The sequence below is a fragment of the Emys orbicularis genome, chromosome 6 (genome assembly GCF_028017835.1).
Source record: "Emys orbicularis isolate rEmyOrb1 chromosome 6, rEmyOrb1.hap1, whole genome shotgun sequence".
Classification (NCBI taxonomy): domain Eukaryota; kingdom Metazoa; phylum Chordata; order Testudines; family Emydidae; genus Emys; species Emys orbicularis.
This window is the reverse complement of record NC_088688.1, coordinates 135,631,224-135,652,811: the sequence shown is the minus strand read 5'-3', so window position 1 is coordinate 135,652,811 and position 21,588 is coordinate 135,631,224. Positions and strand designations below refer to the sequence as shown.

At 47.7% G+C, this 21,588-nt stretch overlaps 1 protein-coding gene across 1 annotated transcript in view; it reads left to right on the top strand.

Annotated features, from left to right (window-relative positions):
* The window catches only part of TMOD1 (tropomodulin 1), a 77,583-nt gene extending 59,420 nt beyond the window's left edge, over positions 1 to 18,163 (top strand). Inside the window, exons 5-9 of the mRNA XM_065406330.1 lie at positions 11,175 to 11,305; positions 13,718 to 13,825; positions 14,160 to 14,303; positions 14,691 to 14,835; positions 18,099 to 18,163. Of these exons, the coding sequence (XP_065262402.1) occupies positions 11,175 to 11,305; positions 13,718 to 13,825; positions 14,160 to 14,303; positions 14,691 to 14,835; positions 18,099 to 18,163 (593 nt within the window). The remainder of the gene's footprint in view (positions 1 to 11,174; positions 11,306 to 13,717; positions 13,826 to 14,159; positions 14,304 to 14,690; positions 14,836 to 18,098) is intronic.
* Positions 18,164 to 21,588: the final 3,425 nt, after the last annotated feature.

The following is a 21,588-nucleotide window of genomic DNA, read 5'->3' as shown; positions in this document are numbered from 1 at the left end:
AGCTTCACAGTTACAAAAACAGGAATAAAACTACCTCTGTAGCATAGGAAAATTCACAAGCTAAAACAAAAGATAACCTAACGCATTTCCTTGTCTACTTACAATTTCTGTGGTTTTAGATCTATTATTCCAGGTATATTTTCAGGAGATGTTGTACCTGCTTGGTCTCTCCCTCCATCCAGAGAGGGAACAAAACAAAGAGAGAGCAAACAAAACTTTCCCCTCCCAGATTTGAAAGTATCTTCTTTTCTCATTGGTCCTTCTGGTCAGGTGCCAACTAGGTTATTTGACTTACTTAACCCCTTACAGGTAAGGCGATTCAGTACAGCTGCCAAGGAGGGATTTTATGCTACCCTTCTCTCTATATTTATGACACCCCCCCCCAAATCACAGACAGTGCTGGACAGCCTGTTTCACACTGGCTGTGATTTCTTCCTGGAGCACTAGGAGAAAACGGAGTTAATAAGACACATGCCCCTATAGACATACTACTGATTATATAAAGAACTAACAGTATTTTCCACATTTTAAAGATGATTTTAACCAGGTGATTCTGGGAAACTTTCACGGGAGAGTGCATCAGCCACTTTGTTAGAAGCTCCTGAAATGTGTTGTATTTCAAAATCAAAATCTTGGAGAGCTAAACTCCACCGAAGAAGTTTCTTGTTATTTTCCTTGACGGTATGAAGCCACTTTAGTGCAGCATGGTCGGTCTGCAGGTGGAAACATATGGGCGTAGCTTCTCCAGAGCGTACACAATGGCATAACATTCCTTCTATGTGATTGACCAGTGGCTTTCCCTCTCAGACAGTTTTTTGCTGAGAAACACGACAGGATGGAATTCTTGATCCGGTCCTTCCTGCATTAAAACTGCTCCCACACCACGCTCGGACACATCTGTGGTTACTAGGAACGGTTTGTCAAAGTCTGGGGCCCTTAGCACAGGGTCAGACATGAGCGTCGCCTTAAGCTGGTTAAAGGCCTTCTGACACTCTTCAGTCCACTGAACTGCATTTGGCTGTTTCTTTCTGGTCAGGTCTGTCAGTGGGGCAGCGATTTGGCTGTAGTTCGGTACAAATCGCCTGTAATATCCGGCCAAGCCTAAGAAGGATTGGACCTGTTTCTTTGACTTTGGGACCGGACACTTTTGGATAGCATTCACTTTAGCCTGTAGGGGGGTGATAGTTCCTTGACCCACCTGGTGTCCAAGGTAAGTCACTCTGTTTAGGCCTATTTGACACTTTTTAGCCTTAAAAGTTAGTCCTGCCTCCCTTATGTGCTCGAAGACTTTTCGTAGATGCTCCAGTTGTTCTGCCCATGAATCAGAAAATATGGCCACATCATCAAGGTAGGCGACTGCAGATTCTCCCAGTCCTGCTAGGAGACTATCTACAAGTTTCTGGCGGGTGCATTTCGCAGCCCGAAAGGGAGCACATTAAATTCATACAGCCCCTTATGGGTGATGAAGGCTGACCTTTCCTTGGCGGATTCATCTAACGGTATTTGCCAGTAACCCTTGGTTAAGTCTAAGGTACAGATGAACTGGGCATGTCCCAGTTTCTCCAGTAGCTCATCTGTGCGTGGCATTGGATAGTTGTCTGGGCGAGTTACAGCATTTAGCTTACAGTAGTCCACACAAAAGTTTATTTCCCCATCTGGCTTAGGAACCAGAACCACTGGAGATGCCCATGCACTCTCAGAGAGGCGGATTACACCCGGATCATAGAATCATAGAATATCAGGGTTGGAAGGGACCTCAGGAGATCATCTAGTCCAACCCGCTGCTCAAAGCAGGACCTAATCCCAACTAAATCATCCCAGCCAGGGCTTTGTCAAGCCTGACCTTAAAAACCTCTAAGGAAGCAGATTCCACCACCTCCCTAGGTAACCCATTCCAGTGCTTCACCACTCTCCTAGTGAAAAAGTTTTTCCTAATATCCAATCTAAACCTCCCCCACTGCAACTTGAGACCATTACTCCTTGTTCTGTCATCTGCTACCACTGAGAACAGTCTAGATCCATCCTCTTTGGAACCCCCTTTCAGGTAGTTGAAAGCAGCTATCAAATCCCCCCTCATTCTTCTCTTCTGCAGACTAAACAATCCCAGTTCCCTCAGCCTCTCCTCATAAGTCATGTGCTCCAGCCCCCTAATCATTTTTGTTGCCCTCCGCTGGACTCTTTCCAATTTTTCCACATCCTTCTTGTAGTGTGGGGCCCAAAACTGGACACAGTACTCCAGGTGAGGCCTCACCAATGTTGAATAGAGGGGAACGATCACATCCCTCAATCTGCTGGCAATGCCCCTACTTATACAGCCCAAAACGCCGTTAGCCTTCTTGGCAACAAGGGCACACTGTTGACTTATATCCAGCTTCTCGTCCACTGTAACCCCTAGGTCCTTTTCTGCAGAACTGCTGCCTAGCCACTCGGTCCCTAGTCTGTAACAGTGAATGGGATTCTTCCGTCCTAAGTGCAGGACTCTGCACTTGTCCTTGTTGAACCTCATCAGGTTTCTTTTGGCCCAATCCTCTAATTTGTCTAGGTCCCTCTGTATCCTATCCCTACCCTCCAGCATATCTACCACTCCTCCCAGTTTAGTGTCATCTGCAAACTTGCTGAGAGTGCAGTCCACGCCATCCTCCAGATCATTAATGAAGATATTGAACAAAACCGGCCCCAGAACCGACCCTTGGGGCACTCCGCTTGAAACCGGCTGCCAACTAGACATGGAGCCGTTGATCACTACCCGTTGATCCCGACAATCTAGCCAGCTTTCTATCCACCTTAGTGTCCATTCATCCAGCCCACACTTCTTTAACTTGCTGGCAAGAATACTGTGGGAGACCGTATCAAAAGCTTTGCTAAAGTCAAGGAATAACACATCCACTGCTAATAACACATCCACTGCTAATAACACATCTCCCGTTCTATAGCAGTTTTGGCTTGAGGAGCCACGTGGTAAGGTTGGGCTCTAATTGGGCAAGCGTTACCTGTGTCAATGGAGTGGTATGCCCGTTCAGTCCATCCTGGGGTGGCTGAGAACATCGGTGTGAAGCTAGTGCACAGCTCCTTGATCGGCTGTCGCTGCATACGTCCGAGGGTCATGAAGAGGTTCACCTCTTCCACGCCACCATCACTTTTTCCTTCGTAGTAGACACCTTCAGGCCACTCTGTGTCATCTCCTCCCTGGGCTGTAAACTGAAAAACCTTTAATTCTCTGGAATAAAAGGGCTTTAGAGAATTAACATGGTACACTTTAAGCTTTAGGTTTGAGGTTGGGGACGCTATGAGATAGTTAACAGCTCCCAGGTGCTCTTGGACCGTGAATGGCCCTTCCCACGACCCTTCCATCTTATGGGTCTGGAGCGCCTTCAAGACCATGACCTGGCCCCCTACTTTGAAGGAATGCTCTCTGGCATGTTTATCATACCAGGCCTTTTTCTCTTCCTGAGCATCTTTTAGGTTTTCTTTAGCAAGGGCTAAAGAGTGTCAGAGGGTGTTTTGTAGGTTGTTTACAAAGTCCAGAATGTTAGTCCCTGAAGAAGGTGTAAACCCCTCCCATTGCTGCTTCACCAACTGTAATGGCCCCTTAACCTCATGGCCATATACAAGTTCAACTGGTGAAAAGCCCAAACTGGGATGTGGCACAACCCTGTCGGCAAAGAGGAACTGCTGCAACACTAGGTCCCAATCATTGGAGTCAGGGCCTGCTTTAGGCTGATTCCCCGGAATCCGGCCCCGCGCCTTAGGCACCATTTTAATTTTTTATTTTTTTGTACTCACCCGGAGGAGGTCTGCTTTGGGTCTTCGGCGGCATTTCGGCAGTGGGGGGTGGGGGGGGGCCTTCAGTGCCGCGGAAGACCCGGAACCGAGTGAAGGACCCCCTGCCACCGAAGTGCCGCCGAAGACCCGGACTGCCGCCTGGTATTCGAATCGGGCCCCACGGGTCCTAAAACCGGCCCTGATTGGAGTGCTCATTTATGAATTTACGTATCGTGAACCAAAGTTCCATTAAACTTCTCCACCAGGCCATTTGTTTGATGGTGGTAAGGGGTGGCAACCAAGTGGTTCACCCCATGAGCTTTCCCAAAGACTTTTCATGGTCTCTGCCAAGAAATTAGTTCCCGAATCCATAAGGATGTCGGAGGGCCAACCTACCCTGGCAAAAATGTCTGTTAATGCCTGGCACACACTTTTAGCCCTGGTGTTGCTTAGAGCTACTGCTTCTGGCCATCCGGTGGAAAAATCCATGGAAGTCAGTATGTACTGCTTTCCTCTGGGTGTCTTTTTAGGGAAAGGACCCAGAATATCGACAGCTACTCACTGAAATGGAACCTCAATTATGGGGAGTGGCTGGAGAGGGGCTTTGACCTGGTCTTTCCCACTCTTTGGCACACCTCACAAGACCGGACATAGGTAGAAACGTCCTTGCCCATTTCCCTCCCAGTGGAATGACTTCCCCAAACGGTCTTTGGCCCCAGCATGGCCACTAGGATGATCATGGGCTAAGCTCAAAAGCTTTACCCGGTACCTAGTTGGAACTACCAACTGTTTTTGAGGATGCCAGTCCTCCTGATGCCCACCAGAAAGAGTTTCCTTGTATAAAAGTCTTCTTTCTACAACAAACCGGGACCTATTAGAAGAGCTGAGAGGCGGTGGGTTGCTCCGTGCTGCCGTCCAAGCTCCCTTGAGGCTCTCATTTGCTTCCTGCTTGGTCTGGAACTGCTCCCTTGACGCTGGAGACATCAGTTCCTCACTGGATTGTGGACTTGGGCTTGGTCCCTCTGGAAGTGATGTAGGTGATGGGGTTGTTTCTGTTGACTGTGAACCACTCTCCGCTGGTACATTAGGATGTATTTCAGGCTTTGGCTGAGCCTCTTGTGCAGGTTTAGCTGCTGCTGCCAGTGCTGGCTCGGTGATGCCCTCTGGCGTTGGAGTTGCAGACGGGGTTGCAAGCGCTGGATTCAGTGCTGGCAATGGTTCGGGTGCTGGTTGCTCTGCCAGTTCCGGTTCTGGGACTGGCTCTGTCTGGGTCTCTGGGACTGGATCCACTACTGCTGTCGCAGATGTTGGCATGGGGTCCAGTTCCACCACCTCAGTCTGGGTCTCTGGTAACACAAACAGGGCTCTTGTAGAAGGCGAAGGAATGGAGCTAGGTGTGAAGGCTTGCTTAGCCTGGCTGCAGGTGACAATTCCCACCCTCTTGGCTAGCTTCACATGGTTGGCCAAGTCTTCCCCCAGCAGCATGGGAATGGGATAATCATCATAGACTGCAAAAGTCCACATTCCTGACCAGCCCTTGTACTGGACAGGCAACTTGGCTGTAGGCAAGTTAAAAGAGTTTGACATGAAGGGTTGAATCATCACTTGGGCCTCTGGGTTGATGAATTTGGGGTCCACTAAGGATTGGTGGATAGCTGACACCTGTGCACCAGTGTCCCTCCACACGATAACCTTTCCGCCCACACTCACAGTTTCCCTTCGCTCTGAGGGTATGTGGGAGGCATCTGGCCTGAGGACCTTTGTTGTGACCCTGGTGCAATGAACTGCAATCTGTTGGGGTTTTTGGGGCAGTTGGCCTTCACATGCCCCAGTTTGTTACATTTAAAACATCACCAAGCTGACTGGTCAGTGGGGCGAGGTGGGTTGCTGGAGAATGGTGTGGTGGGACGATAAGGTGTCTGGGGTTTTCCTTGGGGTGTAGGTCGGGCCTTGGACTGCCCCCGGTGGTAGGGTATTGGTTCGGGGTGTCCCTTCTGATATCGTCCCAAACTGCGACCAGGGTTGTTCCTCTCTGCTACATCCACCTGTCTTGTTGCGATTTGCCCCGCCTCTCTGATGGTCTGGGACTGCTTGTATTGATCAGCATGAGAAGCAAGACTTTCTGCTGAGTTCATTTTCTTATCCCACAAACACTGTTTTACATCATCATTGGACATAGTCAGGAACTGCTCCTGTACAACCAAATCACACATTCCTTCAAAGCTAGTTACACCTCTTCCTTTCACCCATTTATCTAACAGATCCTTCATCTGGTTTCATAAGCCACATTACTTAGTCCAGACCCTCTCTTAAGAGTTCTAAATTTTACTCTGCAAGTTTCAGGTGTAATTTGAAATTGTTTCAAAACCAAATCCTTGGATTTACCATAGTCAGAAGCATCCTCAATAGGCATCTTGTTGACTATGTCCAGAGTTCTTCCAGTCAATTTTGCCATTAACATAGTCATTTTTTGATCATCAGGAATTGCATGGAGGGTGCACAGTCTCTCAAAGGTGATGAAATATTCAGCAGTGTCACTGGATTCATCATACTGCAGACATAGTCGCTCCCATTTGTGGATTTTTGGGGAAGTGGAGCCAGCTGCTGAAGGGTTCCGTCTCTTCCACTCCATCACCTCCAGTTCATGCTTCCTCTCTCTTTCCTTCTCCTCCTGAGCATGCTGCCTCTCTCTTTCCCTCTCCTCCTGAGCAGCTTTTTCTCTGGCTACTTGTGCATCAATCTCCATTTGTTTGAATTCCATTTGTCTTTCATGTTCCTTCTTTTTCTCTTCAGCCTCCAACCTGGCTAATTCCAATTTCTTCTGGACCTCACTTTCCGTCATTTTTGCTAACCTTCCTGCCCTTACTGTAGCCTAGCCCGAGAGCTGGAAAAAAAGGCGTGTTGGTGATGCCTTTCTGGCAGGTTAGATCTGAATGAGGAGAATATTCCCATGGTCATAGCCGCCTATTGTACGCTGAATAATATTTGTGAGGGTAAGGGTGAAAGGTTTGCTCAGGGGTGGACTGCTGATGCACTGCGCCTGGCAGCTGATTTTGAGCAGCCTGATACCAGGGCTATTAGAGGGGCACAATTGGGGGGGGGGGGGGACAATTCGAGTCAAGGAAACTTTGAGACAACACTTTGAGAATGAGAACCAATAATGTATATTTCTAGGCTGCAAACTGCAATGATTTATTAAATCAAGTTTTCTTAGGAAGCACTTGTGATAATTCATGGTCTAGGATTTCAGTAAGCAAAGGATTAAACTGCCTGTGTATGTCTTGCTGCTGCCTGCTATCTCAATTTGTAGGACATAACTAAAGAGCAGTTATCTTTCAGATTCTTTGTTTTTACTAAACAAACAATCAACACACACACAAACGCTTAGTGGGAAAAGAAGGGACCACGGAAGAGCTGTGCATAGGTCCAGCTATCATTTTGAAAGCTGTTTGAGGGGGTGGGATGAATGGAAAACGGAGATGTTCCAGAAAGCGTAAGAGAATGTATGGGTGGAGTTGGGAGGGGCATGGAAAACAGTTCTGAATGTGCTGCAGGGGAGGGAAGGCACGCATCTGCTGTGACTGCAGTATTATGAGAAACTTATGCATCTCTGTTTTTATCATCTGCTTAGTGACATCCAAGAAAAAGTTCTGATTTTCTTTTCTGTCCTGCCGTTCAATTTCTCTCCACTCCCTGCGTTCCTTTTTTACTGCATCAGAGTAAGGACCTCCTAGAACATGTCTCCTGGCTCCATCTTAGCTGCTTTCTTATCTGGCGGAAGCGCTCCCCTGGTGTGTAGGGGGCTCCCCTGAAGGCCATATCTGCAGCAGCATAAGAAACAATACACAGAAGCATGATTGTTAGTTCATGCACAACATTGAATCATTGCAGTTTAGCACCACCCCTTGTAACATACCAAGCACTTTCTCACTGCCCTTGGCAAGCACACATCTCGTTGAACACACCAGGCACAGTGAGATTAGTCCAAGGGGGGAGGGGCATTCTACCTGGGGTAAACAGCAGTGGTGCTTATGAAAGGGTTGTAGTGCAGGTGACTAGGGACAATATTGTAAATGCTCCAACACTTTTCCACAGGCGGAGGTCATTGAAGCAGATATCTCACTCCTGAGGGTAACCAAGGAAGCAAGGCTGCAACTGCTGCATGCTTGCGGCTTCCGACCTGGTCCCTGTGCTGCTCGCCTGTGTGCAGCTTTGGTTTGCACAAGTGATTGCTGAGTGGCATGGGAAAGTGTCATTCAATGGGGGAAGGAACAAAGCAGCTCTGCCAAGGAACCTCCGACAAAGGACTACCAAGTACCTCTAGGAAAGTTTCCTAGAGATCTCTCTGGAAGAGTCCTGTGAAATCTCAGTGTGCATCTGAGTATTCCACGGCACTGCTTAGCTGCACAGGAAAATGTCCAGCACACAGAAACACAGCCAGACTTGTACATTTCTATCCTTTCACCTACTTCTGCAGTACACGAAGCAAATGAGTACCATCAACTCAAAAAAACCACTTACCAGGGGTCTCCTCTCCTGCTTCTTGCATGCCAGAGTGGGAGTGCTGGGACTGGCTAGACCATTCCAGCGTGGAGAACAGTTCTTGACTGGCCAGCCCACCTGGCAAACCTGCCGTGGGAGCCACATAATTCCCTAACTCCACCTCCTCGTCCATGACTCCATCCTCTGAGTTAGATCACCTTTCCACCGCCTCCAGCCCCACCAAAGCATCCGTGGGGCTCTTGGCAATGGAGGTGGGGTCGTCGCCGAGGATAGCGTCCAACCATAGGCGTCAACTTCTGTTCCCACTGGTGGGTGCTTGACCCCACCTCTGCCCCGCCCCCACCCTGCCTCTTCCCACCCCGTTCCGCCTCCACCCTGCCCCCATTCCACCCTCTTCCCCAAGTCCCCACCCCGCCCTGCCTCTTCCCACCCGTTCTGCCTCCACCCAACCCTCATTCCACCCCTTTTCCCAAGTCCCCACCCCCGCCCTGCCTCTTCCCACCCGTCCTGCCTCCACCCCACCCTCATTCCACCCCCTTCCCCAAGTCCCCACCCCGCCTCTTCCCCGCCTCCTTCCTTGAGCGCGCTGTGTCCCCACTCCTCCCCCTCCCTCCTGGAGCACCGCCAAACAGCTGTTTTGTCACCAAAAGTGGCACTGCAGTGTGCACACCTCCACTGTTTTGCTGCCAAAAGCTGCCTTTTGCTAACAAAACTCTGTAGTGTAGACAAGGCCTGAGTTTTCCAAGACTGGGGTTTTCTTTTTAGTTTCAAGTTAACTGAATTCTAATGGTCCACCATTGTCTTTTCTTGGCTGGACAACGGGTGGATACTTGAAGTGAGCCTACACTACATGATTTTGTCAGCAACAGGCAGCTTTTGCTGACAAAACAGTGGAGGTGTGGTGTACACACTACTTTTGGTGGCAAAACTGCTGTTTTGCCGACAAAATAAAACCACCTCGACGAGAGGCATGGAGCTTTTTGCAGCAAAATTAAAGTGACAAAGCATCAGTGTAGATGCTGCCATTCGTTATGTCGACATAACTGGCCTCCCCCAGTATCCCACAATGCCCACTGTGACCACTCTGCTCACTGTTTTGAACTCGGCTGCCCTGCATCTAGCTACCTCCCCTTGCAAAGCTCTCTGAAGCTTTGACATTCCTCAGCGGTGAGAGCGGAGTCTGTGGGAGAACTTGGAGGGAATCACAGAACCATTAATGTGGAATCGGCGGCAGGCAGAGCGGGCTGCTGCATGTGGGGAAGAGACGGCTGTGCTGTGCAGAGCCGGGGGCAGATGTGGGAGGGTGTCCCTCTCCCCCAGGATTGGTTGCTCAGGCTGCTGTCTGAACTTACAGAGACAGCTTGCCGACACACTGTCCCCCAACACACACACTTCCTCAACACACACTGTGTCTCTCTCTCACATATATACTCCCCCTGCAATCTCTCACACACTTCCCCAACACACACACACACACACACACTGTTTCTGTCACTCCACTCTCACACACACACACACACACACACACACACACACACACACACACACACTCCCTGTCACAGACTCACCCCCTCCTCTCCCCACCACACACTTGGGGTGAAAAGCAGCTGGCAATCTAGTTGGATGCCCATGGAACAATGGGATTGAGAAACCTGCATCATGTGACGCTGTACCTGCCCCATGAGGCATTGCAAACGCTTCCCAAAGCACTTTGCAACCAGTTACACAGTGGATAGCTACCACAATGCACTGCTCTCTGTGTCGATGCAAGAGCTGCTAGTGTGGATGTACTCTGCCAACACAAAGAGCATAGTGTGGACATGCAACAGTGGTTTAATTAAAGCGGCGTAACTTTTATCGACAAAACACTGTAGTGTAGACAAGGCCTAAGCTTCGTGTGAACAGCTAGCTAGGGAGGATCCGCTCCCTGCTGTGAGGCGTACTTGGCGTCGCAGTGCCGGCCATGAGCATACTATGCTATAGACAGAAATACATACAGAACCCCAGGCTGTGTACAAGTCTCATAATGATCATCAAGTTCAGACCGTTTCATAAAAGACTTTACTTGATACACTTTTACAGTTGCATAAAACCAGTTGATTCAACAGCTTATTCTTTGGGGTTCAGACCCTGTTCTCCCCTTGGGGTGTCAGGACCCTGATTGTCACATGCAGTTACTGGAGTTCTTTGAGATGCTTTCTCTGTATGAGTGCTCTGCTATCTGCCCTCCTTCCCCTCTACTTTGGAGTCCTTGCTTCTGGCCAGGTTTCGTGGGTGAGAAGGAACTGGAGCAGCGGAGGGACTGTCCTTCCCATATGGCCTCAGATTGGGGCACTAGGATATATAGAGCGTAGGTACGGACCCCACACACTGCTACCACAAATCTCCTATCAAAAGCACACAGGTGCATGCACACCTAAAGTGAAGCTGTAGAGAGAGAACGTCTCAAAGAACTCCAGTTACTATACAAGTAAGTAACCTCTCCTTATGTTACAGCCAAGATCCAACTGAGATCAGGGTCCCTTTGGGCCAGGCACTGTACGTATTTAACCCACTGGTGTGTGTGTGTTGTAGGGTGTCATCTGTGCCAATTCTCAGAGGATGTGAGTTGTTACTGCCCCTAGATGCAGAGGGGCTGTAGTAGCTTTTAGCGATGGGGGTCCCATCCCAATACATACACTGTAAGAGCTAGTCCCTGCCTTGACAAATTTACAGTCTAAACAGACAAGACAGACGAAGGTTACTTACGTGACCTGATATCTTCAGTTAGAACCTTCATCAACCAGTTGATTCCTCCTTTCCTCGTGTCCTTTTTATGACAGGAAAAAACCAGCCCAAAACTGAGAGTGGCCTAAAGAAAGTGTCTTTCCACCCCATCTGATTTTTTTCATGTTGCTTTTTAATTGCAGGTGTGATTAAGCCCACGCAATATAAACCAGTTCCCGATGAAGAACCCAATTCAACAGATGTAGAAGAAACTTTGGAACGAGTAAAGAACAATGACCCTAAACTCGAGGAAGTCAACCTTAATAATATTAGGGTATTCAGCTTCCCCTTCCTACTGCAATTAACACTTCACAGGGAGACAGGATGTGTGCTATCTAGAGGACAAAGGCCAAGCACACCTTGCTGTGCAGGAGAATAGGTTATTGTCACAGCAGCCTGTGTTGGCCACTATTGGCAAAAGGACAAGTTATGGTTAGATTCTGAACTCCTTGCTTATGTAGAAATCGACAGGGCTGCTTGCAGAATAAGGCATTGCTCAACAGAAGTTAGGCATCAGAATCTGGCTTTGGGTTGTTTTAGGATGTTTTTGAGGGGGTTTCACAGTCTGTCATTAGAGCCTGCCTACAGTCAGAAAAAATACTGTGCTTTGGGTTTGCATTGTATTTACAGGGAAACCTAACACTGCATGTGGCTAGATGTCATGTACAAACACGGTGCAAGACTGGCAGAGCAAGGAGCTTTCAAAATAATACACACAGTCCCTAGGTCAATGTTAGCTGCTTCACTGCAGGAATTTATTAGTAAAACTCTGTGCAGAAAAATTACACTGATGTAACACTAAGGCTGGTAATTTAATTACACAAAAGACAGTGTTTCGCATTGCCCTCTTGTGCTAATGATACTGTATTGTCTGCCAAAGGCTGTGTGGTACTGAACAATGTGGTATGGCTTGTAATGAAAGAGCTCATGTAGGCATCTGTGCATGGCTGTGAAGTTAAAAGTGCTGTGAGAAACCACCATTCTACATTACCTGACATGGCTCATTAAAATCTAGGCTTTTCTCTGGGCTTTTCTTGTTAAAGGTGACGTGCAAAGGACAAGAAATTGTGCTTGTATACGCTTATATTTCTCCTTAAACCTGCTAAAGAAGAGGGAAAGGAGTTCTAGTCAGGCTGTTAAAAACTTGGTTTCTGTTAACTTCTCTTTAACTCCTGTGCATGGGCAACGTGCCTTCATTGCTGTTTTCGTTTGGCGGCTGGGAAAGCACCCATTACTGTTTTCTAGTCCAGTCCAACCATGGAAGGTAAAACCAAATACTCAAGTTAAAACAAGCAGAACTACCCACTCTTCCCTACCAGCTCTTTCTTTTTTCCACAGACCTCCCATAAAGAAGCAAATCAGGGCACATGCACAGCTTTGCAGGTCACCTTTTAAATGCACACACAGCACCAAATACATACACGCCAGCTGAATGATAATGGCTTCAGCTCCCTTCCTTGCCAGCCTACGCCCTCTGTATGTGTTTGAGTGATTATGTATTCAGATAAATGCAGATGAGGTTCCTGTGTGTGCAGTTAGCAATGCTGGTGCCATTAACTGCATGCGCACAGTCCTTAAAACCCTGGCACGTGTGCACATCCAGCCAGTTGCAACGTTCCATAGATAAAGGATTGCATTTTCAAAAGTGACTTGTGACTTGGGGGTGCAACTTGAGACCCCTGGAATGGAGCCTGACTCACAGGTGGCAGGGGCTCTCGAGGCATCTCTAGTTGGACTAATGATCTGAAGTGCCACTTTTGAAAACATGGGCCAAAGATCCATGACTGCACTATTCACAGATGGGCATACGAGTAGTCGTGTTAAAGCCATAGCACGCCAGTGATCCCGGGGAAGCACTCCTCATTGAGGACTATGGAAATGGTCAGTTTTAAATTTTAAAGAGTCACTTGGAAGTTATCAGTGTCTGAAAAGGGTTTGTAAAGTATTGAACGGGAAAGAAATACTCTTAGCTTGTGAGAGCTCGGAACGGGCACACAGATACTTGCCAAACTCTCCTAGTTCTCCCCCGAAAGTCACCAGTGACAGAGGGAGGGAGAAGAGTGGGCCTGATTCTGAGAGTTGAGGATACACTGCCCCTCCACGAGCTGCTTAACTGTCAGGGTCAGGCTGTGATCCTGCAAGTGGAGCCTTCCGGCATAAACACCATGCAGGTCGCTTGCTGGATCCAGGCCTGAGAAGGGCGATTATTTCCCAGCCATGACTTGGCGGTGGCTGGTGCAGTGTGATAGCAATATTAGAACTCGTGTACACCCCGTGCTTTACCTACTCAAAGCACTCTGTAAACCTTAGCTACATAAAGCCCCACAATGCCCAGGGAGGTGAGCCGGTGACTATTGGCCCCATCTGACAAGTGGGGAACCCAAAATGTGGTGAGGTGACTTGCCCAAATCCAGGCAGTGAGTGAGTGGCAGAGCTGGGATCAGAGGGGAGGCATTCCTGTGCTGCTTGGGCCATGCTGACCATTGCTGGACTACAAGCACTACTTTTACGATCTAGGTTTAGCTTTCTGCCTCTTCCTAAATAATCCAGTTGTGCCATTTCCACTATAAAGAAAGCTTGTTGTATTTCATACACCTAGTGCACGCTCCTTTTTAAAATATTTGTTTAAGGAGTGTACCGGGAATCTGAATAAAGATGACTGCCTTTCTGGGCCTTCTTTTCACAGAATATTCCCATACCGACTTTAAAAGCATATGCTGAAGCACTGAAGAATAATTCCTATGTAAAGAAGTTAAGCATAGTAGGAACAAGAAGCAATGACCCGGTAGCCTATGTAAGTACTAGACCATGCTGTGTGTGATGACAGGCTAATTGCTGTGGGAAGGTTGTTAGTGGAATTGTTGTCTTGCAAGGGCAATTGTTTAAAGAAACCTTCAAAGGGGAAAAAAATCTTGGTGCCCTTTTTTGTACCTTTATATAGTATGAAAAATGCCAGAGATGGGAAACTGAGGCACAGAGAGACTAAGTGACTTGCCCAAGGTGTCACAGGCAGTCTGTGGAGAAGCAGGGGCTTGAACTCGGGTCTCCAGAGTCCCAGGCTAGTGCACTGGGCCACTCATCCTATTATTTATTATTCAATACCAATGCTCTCCCCTTTGTGACTGCAGGCACTGGCTGAGATGTTAAAAGCCAACGGTGTATTGAAGAGCTTGAATGTGGAATCCAACTTCATTTCTGGGTCCGGGATCCTGGCTCTGATCGAAGCCCTCCAGCACAATACTTCACTGATCGAGCTCAAAATTGACAACCAGGTAAAACAAACCCGAACTGGACCTCTTAGATTGAATAAAAAATATTCTGTTGGGGGGCCTTGTATCAGAAAATGTGGGGTTTGGCTCACCTGATGTTTTCTGGACAATCACTCTAAAAAACCAACAACTGGTGGTGGTGGATAGTATGTGTAGATGGCTTGACAAGTGGCTAGTCCACATAGAGGATTACTGCCAGCTAATGGAGTAACTCCCTGAGGCTGAGCGGTAGAGCGCTGTGCTTAAGGTTCTGGCCAGGCAGTGTGTGGGGAGGCCCCGTGCACTGTGAGATGTACTGTAGCGTCAGCAGGAGGCGGTCAGGGGATCAAAGACCAAAATAACAGGGCAGCCCTCAGTTGTAACCTGCTTTTCCGTTCTCTTTTAATAAAGAGCCAGCCGCTGGGCAACAAGGTGGAAATGGAGATTGCAAACATGTTAGAAAAAAATAGCTCCCTTTTGAAGTTCGGGTATCACTTTACACAGCAAGGTCCCCGGCTTCGTGCATCTAACGCCATGATGAACAACAACGACCTTGGTGAGTCTGCCTACACGCCTGCTTGCGTGCATTCTTCCATGCTCCCCATAGTCCGTGGTGCTGGCGCTCCCCAGAGGTGTGCTTCTCGGCAATTCCCATCAGCTGTGAATGTAGCTGGTGCATGTTTCCCCTCCTGCTCTCTGGCGGGCACACTGACCGAGAATCTATGGAAATAAACAAGTCAGGTGAAATTTCACCCGCTTGAATCGGAAGGGGCTGGTGCTTGCTAGGGGAGAGCCTGATTCTCTTCCTGCTTTCTCCTGCTGAGAGGTACCGGCTCCACCAGCCGTTCCACTTGGTCATTGGGCTGGTGGTGGAGTAAAGCGCTACTCAGCGTGAGTAAGGCAATCGGCTTCTGGCCCAGAGTAAGATGTTGTGCAGGGCAATGGTGGCAGAATCTGGCCTTAACCAAACAGGGTCTCCAGTGATACTCAGAGGCAGTGAGCTCTAGTGCTGGGGAGTTTGGCATTTCCATGTGCTTTGTTTAGCCGTAGTTGGCAGGGTTAGTGCTGGGAAACCCGGGCGGCTGCTGCCCTGAACTGGATTAGCAGAGCCCTTCGCTTTCCTGGGCTGCCACCCTTCCACAAACACTGCTTCCATCCCCGCTTTAATGGGGAAAGGGCAAGCAGAAGAGTCAAGCTCTGAAGACTGACAAGTTTGGCACATTCTTTTGAACATATCAGGTGTGTTTAGGGGTACAAGGCCAAATTCTGTTCCCAGTTCGATCTGGGCACCCCAATTGAAGTTAAAGAACTGCATGCGATGACAGTACTTCCCCATCATTTCTCACTGATCTGGGCAGTGCTGTGGGCACTAGCTGACTGACAGTTGCTTGGCGACAGCCTCACATGCTGAACTGGAAGAGTACCCAGTGGAGCCTGTTGGAACACAAGTAAAAGAACCGACCTCATTTCTAGTGAGCTTACACAAGGATGAAATTAACATACAGCTCCCTAGACAGACTGGCTAAGAGGAGGTGCCTGGGAAAAGATTTACCATATAAATGTCTGCCCCGAATAAACAGCAATAAACTGTTAATTTTAACATAGTTCACCAGCATAGTCTAACCATTTTGTGTCCTTTACGACGTGAGTCTACTTCAATTTAAAAAGCTACTGAATTCGAGTACACCTCTACCCCGATATAACGCGACCCGATATAACATGAATTTGGATATAACGCGGTAAAGCAGCGCTCTGGGGGGGGGCGGGGGCAGGGCTGCGCACTCCGGTGGATCAAAGCAAGTTCAATATAATGCAGTTTCACCTATAACGCAGTAAGATTTTTTGGCTCCCAAGGACAGCGTTATATCGAGGTAGAGGTGTACCTCTAAATGAGACTAAGGACTGCTGTGCTGAAAAGCACTGACTTATGACTTGGTGCTCTCTGTTCCATGCAGATTTCTGTATATTACTTTGTGTATGTCTTCAACCTGTTGAGGTTTTTAAACAAATGGACTGGATTTTGTCTCCAGCTAGTCTGCTGTTCGCAGGGCAGTGTAATACTCCTGGGGGGATTCTGCACCAAAAAATGGAAAATTTGGCGCACAGTATTTTAAAATTCTGTAAAATTTTGCATATTTTATTTGTCAAAATAACCCAATATAATCACATCCGTTTCAATTATTTTGGTAATTTTTTTCAAAATACCTGTCAACAATTATGTCTGTGACAATACAGACAACAAAAAAGATTGAGGATTTTTTTTTTTTTTTTTACAAATAGATTCCTTACTAGGAACTAGTAAATGGATAAAAGCCACATGTGCAACCAGAAATTCACTGCTCCCTGACTCTCAGATCAGAGCTGGTTTTCATAAACTTGGAATGTATGCGCATCACCATGTTAATCAGAAAAAAGGAACTACATTTTATTTTTCACTCCTGCTTCTTTTTGGTTGATAAGTTGGTGACTTTGCCTGTCATGCAGCTGTTGTATATTTTGCCTCCTTGATCATGAGAACTGTACAGAAGATCTCTGATTTGGTTCTTGTTTGCAGCTCGTATACATCGCTCTGATGGCCCCTGGCATAACTTCTCAGCTCTGCAACTGGACGATGTCTAAGTACAGACAGAATTTTTTCCCTACTGGCAATAGCTCTCTCTCTGTGCTCCACTACTTGTGCTCTCCTCTGCCACCACCTGGCTCAACTCAAACTTGGTTTTACTCTCTCTAGCTTCTGTTTTACTGCTCTTGGCTCAGCTGCAGGCACTCTTGTTCTTCAGGGTACTTTGTACGATCTAGCATGCTAGAGGGAGGGAAGGCTTTTTACATTCATCCTATGAGCTAATTTCTGCAATCTCCCTTTTCTGGCTGCTTTTTCTTTTCCTCTGTATTTATTTCAAATATATAAACTGTGTATGTATCCACTTTAAAACCTTCTCTGAAAATGCTCATTAATGTGTGGAGAGGAGCAGAAAAATGTAGCTCAGAGATTAATGAGGGAAAGCCTGTTTTGGCAGGGACACTTTCTCTGAGGTAGGAAGGCCTGTATTAAGCTATAAGGAAGCAGTAAAAGATAAGGACTGGATAAGAAGCCATACTCCCCTTGTGCAGCTGCAGGCATTCACCAGCTATTCTGTCCCTGCCTCTTATATGCTGATCACTACCTGACCTGAAGCAATCAGGGAGAGATGTAACTGAGCTAGCAAACTCTTGTTTAACAGAACCCTATGAACTCTGTCCCCATTAGAAGTCGATGATAGTTACTTCAATTTTGGGGCTCTTTTTTTAAACAACGTAGATTTTTAAACTGATGTTAAAGACCCTGGTCTGTGTTCTCAAGGTCACACATCAACTTTAATAGAAGAGATGAGGCTAAATCCTCTGGACTGCTTTGAAAATCTCAACCCTGAATCAATGGATGGCAGCTGAAGCCAGACGCATTCAAATTAAAAATTAGGCACAAATTTTTAATGAGGGTGATTAACCACTGGAACAGACACCCAAGAGAAGTGGTGGATTTTCCATCTCTTGATGTCTTCTGATCAAGACTCGATACCTTTCTGGAAGAGATGCTTTAGCCTAACACACGTTATTGGGCTCAATGCCAGCGTAACTGGGTGAAATTCTCTGGCTTGTGCTATACAGGAGGTCAGGTTAGATGATCTAGTTGTCCCTTCTGGCCTTAAAATCTATGGAACCCACCCCCAAACTTTTCGCATCACATGAGTTTTGTTCTGGTTTTAAACTGTCTGTGGATACACCTGCTATCCACGTGTGCAGCGTCTGCCTTGACTGACCCTTGTTCCTGTTTTTTTTCAGTGAGGAAGAGGAGACTTGCAGACTTGAATGGGCCTTTCTATCCCAAGTGCCGAATTGGGGTGTAGTTCCCGGCTGTGAAGATCGTGCCTGGTGGTTTGTGCTATACCCTGGAAATCCGAAGGCAAAGTGCTTGCACAAAATATCTGTGGTGCCTCAGTTCTGTGTTGCATAATTATGCACTAAAGGTTTAAATTAACTAGCGATTGTAGGTGACGATTTGATCAAATATCACTAATGATGTTTTCTTTAGAGTCAAGCCGAGTCAATCCAGTTACAAGTTGCCAATTTTAAGCAGTCTTGGTTTAGAATACATCACAGCACAAAAGTGACTGTTAATTCACCCATGACTTAATTTCTCTTAGGATTTCCTGTGTGGTGTTTCAGATATATTTAGGATGTGTTATGCATGAGTGGAAAAAATTACTGCTCTACACAAGTTGCATAAGTATTTAAAAAAATACTTTATTTTTTCAACTTGCTTATCTGTTTGACAAGCATTTCTACTCTCCCACCACAATGCTATCCCATCCCTTTCGAGGACTTGTAAATTACAATTAATTACCAACATTTGCTGACTTTATTTGCAGACAGGATGTTAAAAGCACCCATATTTTTCCCCCAAAAGAATTCGTCTTTTTTATTCCCCCCCCCCCAATGAAAAGAACGTAAGGCCACTGATTATAAAGTAATGGCTCCATAAAAACAGAGCAGTAGGTATTAGATGGGACGTTAAAATCTTCCTGTCTCCTTTCGCATGGATATGTAAAACCATTGCTTTAAGAGATTGGGAATGAAATCCTGACTCCACTGAAGTCAGGCGCAAACTCTCATTGACTTCAATAGGGGCAGGATTTCCCCCTGGATTTTCTCTGGAAATGTGCCTCCTGTGCTTTTACTGGGTCGTGCTGGAGCCCTGACTCGTAATTCTGGGTTTCTGGCTGGATGACCGTTTTATTTATCTGTAAAACTTCTTGTTCTGCTAGAGATTTTATTTTACCAACATCCCAAATTTCTGAATAGTGCACCCTAATAAAGAAATGACTTGCAAATACCCTGCCTGTGAATCCATGTAGTCCAGGATGCCATTTGAGTGGAGTTGGATAAACACACCAGGCAATTGAGTTTGTGTGGTGATAAAAACCCCACTGCCTTTCTAGGGAGGAATTTCCAGCAGACACATGCAGCCTCTGAGCATGCAGTGGGTTCCATTAACCCACCCAACTCCCACTGACTCCAGGGGGAGCCTGGGCTGCACAGCAAGAAGTCTGCCCCTGCAGAGCCATTGCCAGATGGTGGCCTTTGTTTATACACTAAAGAATCCATCCTAACAATCTAATACACAACCTTGTGCCTGCTGCTGTTCCCAGTGGAGTTCTGCAGTCTGTGCCTTGGGGTACAGCAAAACTGCCACTCATTTCAACAGAATTTTTGCATGAATCAGGATTGCAGGCTTTGGCCCTGATTTGCTATATCACTTTAACCTTGAGTGGGAAATACAAACGTGTTTGATTGTTGCTCTTCAAATGGTAATAAATGTGTCCGAAATCACAAATAAAATGCTTCAGTGCAGTATTTTGTAAAACCCCACACAAAAGATTAGAGAATATTGCAAAACCAGAAAGCGGCACGATAAGCCCAATGCCAGCTGGACAGCCCTAGTCCCACCAGACACCTCCCAAAGGCTTTAGAAAAATCAATGAAAACATCAGGCCAGATGCCACTCGATAGCTAGCGGCAGAGTTGCCTGCTCAGATTTGCACAGAACTAACCCAGCATCAGTGTCTGCTCTCCCACTGACTCAGGGGAATGGAAATTGTTCTCCCCCGGATGGTAAATGCTGCTCGCCCTGATGCTCAGGGGGAATCTGGGTGTGTGGGGACAGTGCAGAATGCGCTAAGAGGGACCCTGCCCTGCAGACCTGAGAGGAGGATTTTAAGCAATAACCTTTCCCTTTTCCAGGCTGTAGTAGCATCTAAACTCCCCTGGCAGTTGAAACATATTGTGGGAGGACTCTGGGCTTGTGTGTGACAGGCATACTCATGCTGGTGACTGTGCTGGAATTACATGGGTAAGTGAGCAAGCGCTTACCAAGCAGAGCAAGGCGTTGCACAGTTGCCTGGGGAAAAGCATCAGGCTCTGTACCAGCTGTGCTGTCGAGCAGTAATGATGGACACTAGCTCTTGAGGAAAAGGGGATCCCTCCCTACAGCGAGCACCATGCCTGCTAGTGCGCAGACTCTCCTGCTTGGACCTGCCGAGCCAGGGAGCTAAGGTACCGTCTCAGAGGAGTCACAGCAGTTGTGCTGAGTCAGCTAAACAGCGAGTCAGCGTTTCAAGTTGTGTCAGTGGTTCTTTAGATGTAGCTAACAAAGACCAGCACACAGCCAGACCCCAGGGGTTGCCTATGCACTAACCCTTAGAATATGGAGGACATGGAATGTACTTGCCTTCTATGCTGGAGATGAGTGAAACAGTCATGGAGGCAGCTGCTCCCTCTTACCTCCTGCTCCCTCCCGCTCCAGAATAGCAACCCCCCCAGTCTCCTGCTCCTCCCGCACAAAGCACTGGAACCACCTCACCCCCTGCATAAAGGAGCCTATTGCTTCTCCTGCCTTGTAGCAGGTCTGGGCCTACGTCCTACTCAGCACTGGTCCAGCCTCCTTTGCCAGCGCCTGACCCACCTGGCCATCTCACCCCTGGCATGGGTAATGGGGAGACTTTCTCAACACTGGGGGGCAGGACGCAGTGTGGTTTGGGGGCAGAGCCCCTCCTAGGGGCCAGAAACCCTCCAGACCAGCACCTGGTTAGCAGGCTGCTTGCTTAGGAATGAGTGGAAGCCCAGCTGCCATTCACAGGTTTCCAAAGGGATAAGAGCAGCCTGCGCACAGATGAAGAGTGTTCGTACAGCTCTATGGCAGCGCCAAGGATGATGGGTCCCCCTGGCAGTTTTAGAAATTCACGCTAATATACTGTTGACACCGTTTCCCATTTGTACTGAAAACGGACCCGGGCAGGGCCTCTTGCGGGAGTTACAGGATGGTCATCTAGCCGGTAGGTTTGTCAGCTGGTCAGGGGTTTTTAAACAGAACACCTGAAAAATACCACAGTGCAACATACCAGTTGTGGGCTCCTGTTCCCAACCACAGCTAGCGGCAATGATGTAGGCTGGGAATGCAACTTGTGCCTGAGGGCAGGACACTGCACCTAGGCCAGCACACCAACGCACCTGGGAAAGGTGCTGTAAGCAAACAAGCATCGACCCAGGGCTGGGGACACCAGCTGCCTAAGGAAATAGGGGCCTTCCAAAAGCCAGTGTTGTCAGTGGGCCTCGTTAGTCACATCGGAGGCTTGGTCTCAGCCCCTGCATTATCATCACCACCTAATATCAGCTCTGGGGAAGGGTCCCACAGTGGAGCTTAAAGCAGGTTTGAAAGCCCAGCTTGGAGAACACAAAGCAGCACCCCGGCAGTTGTTGAACAGGTAGTCATGGG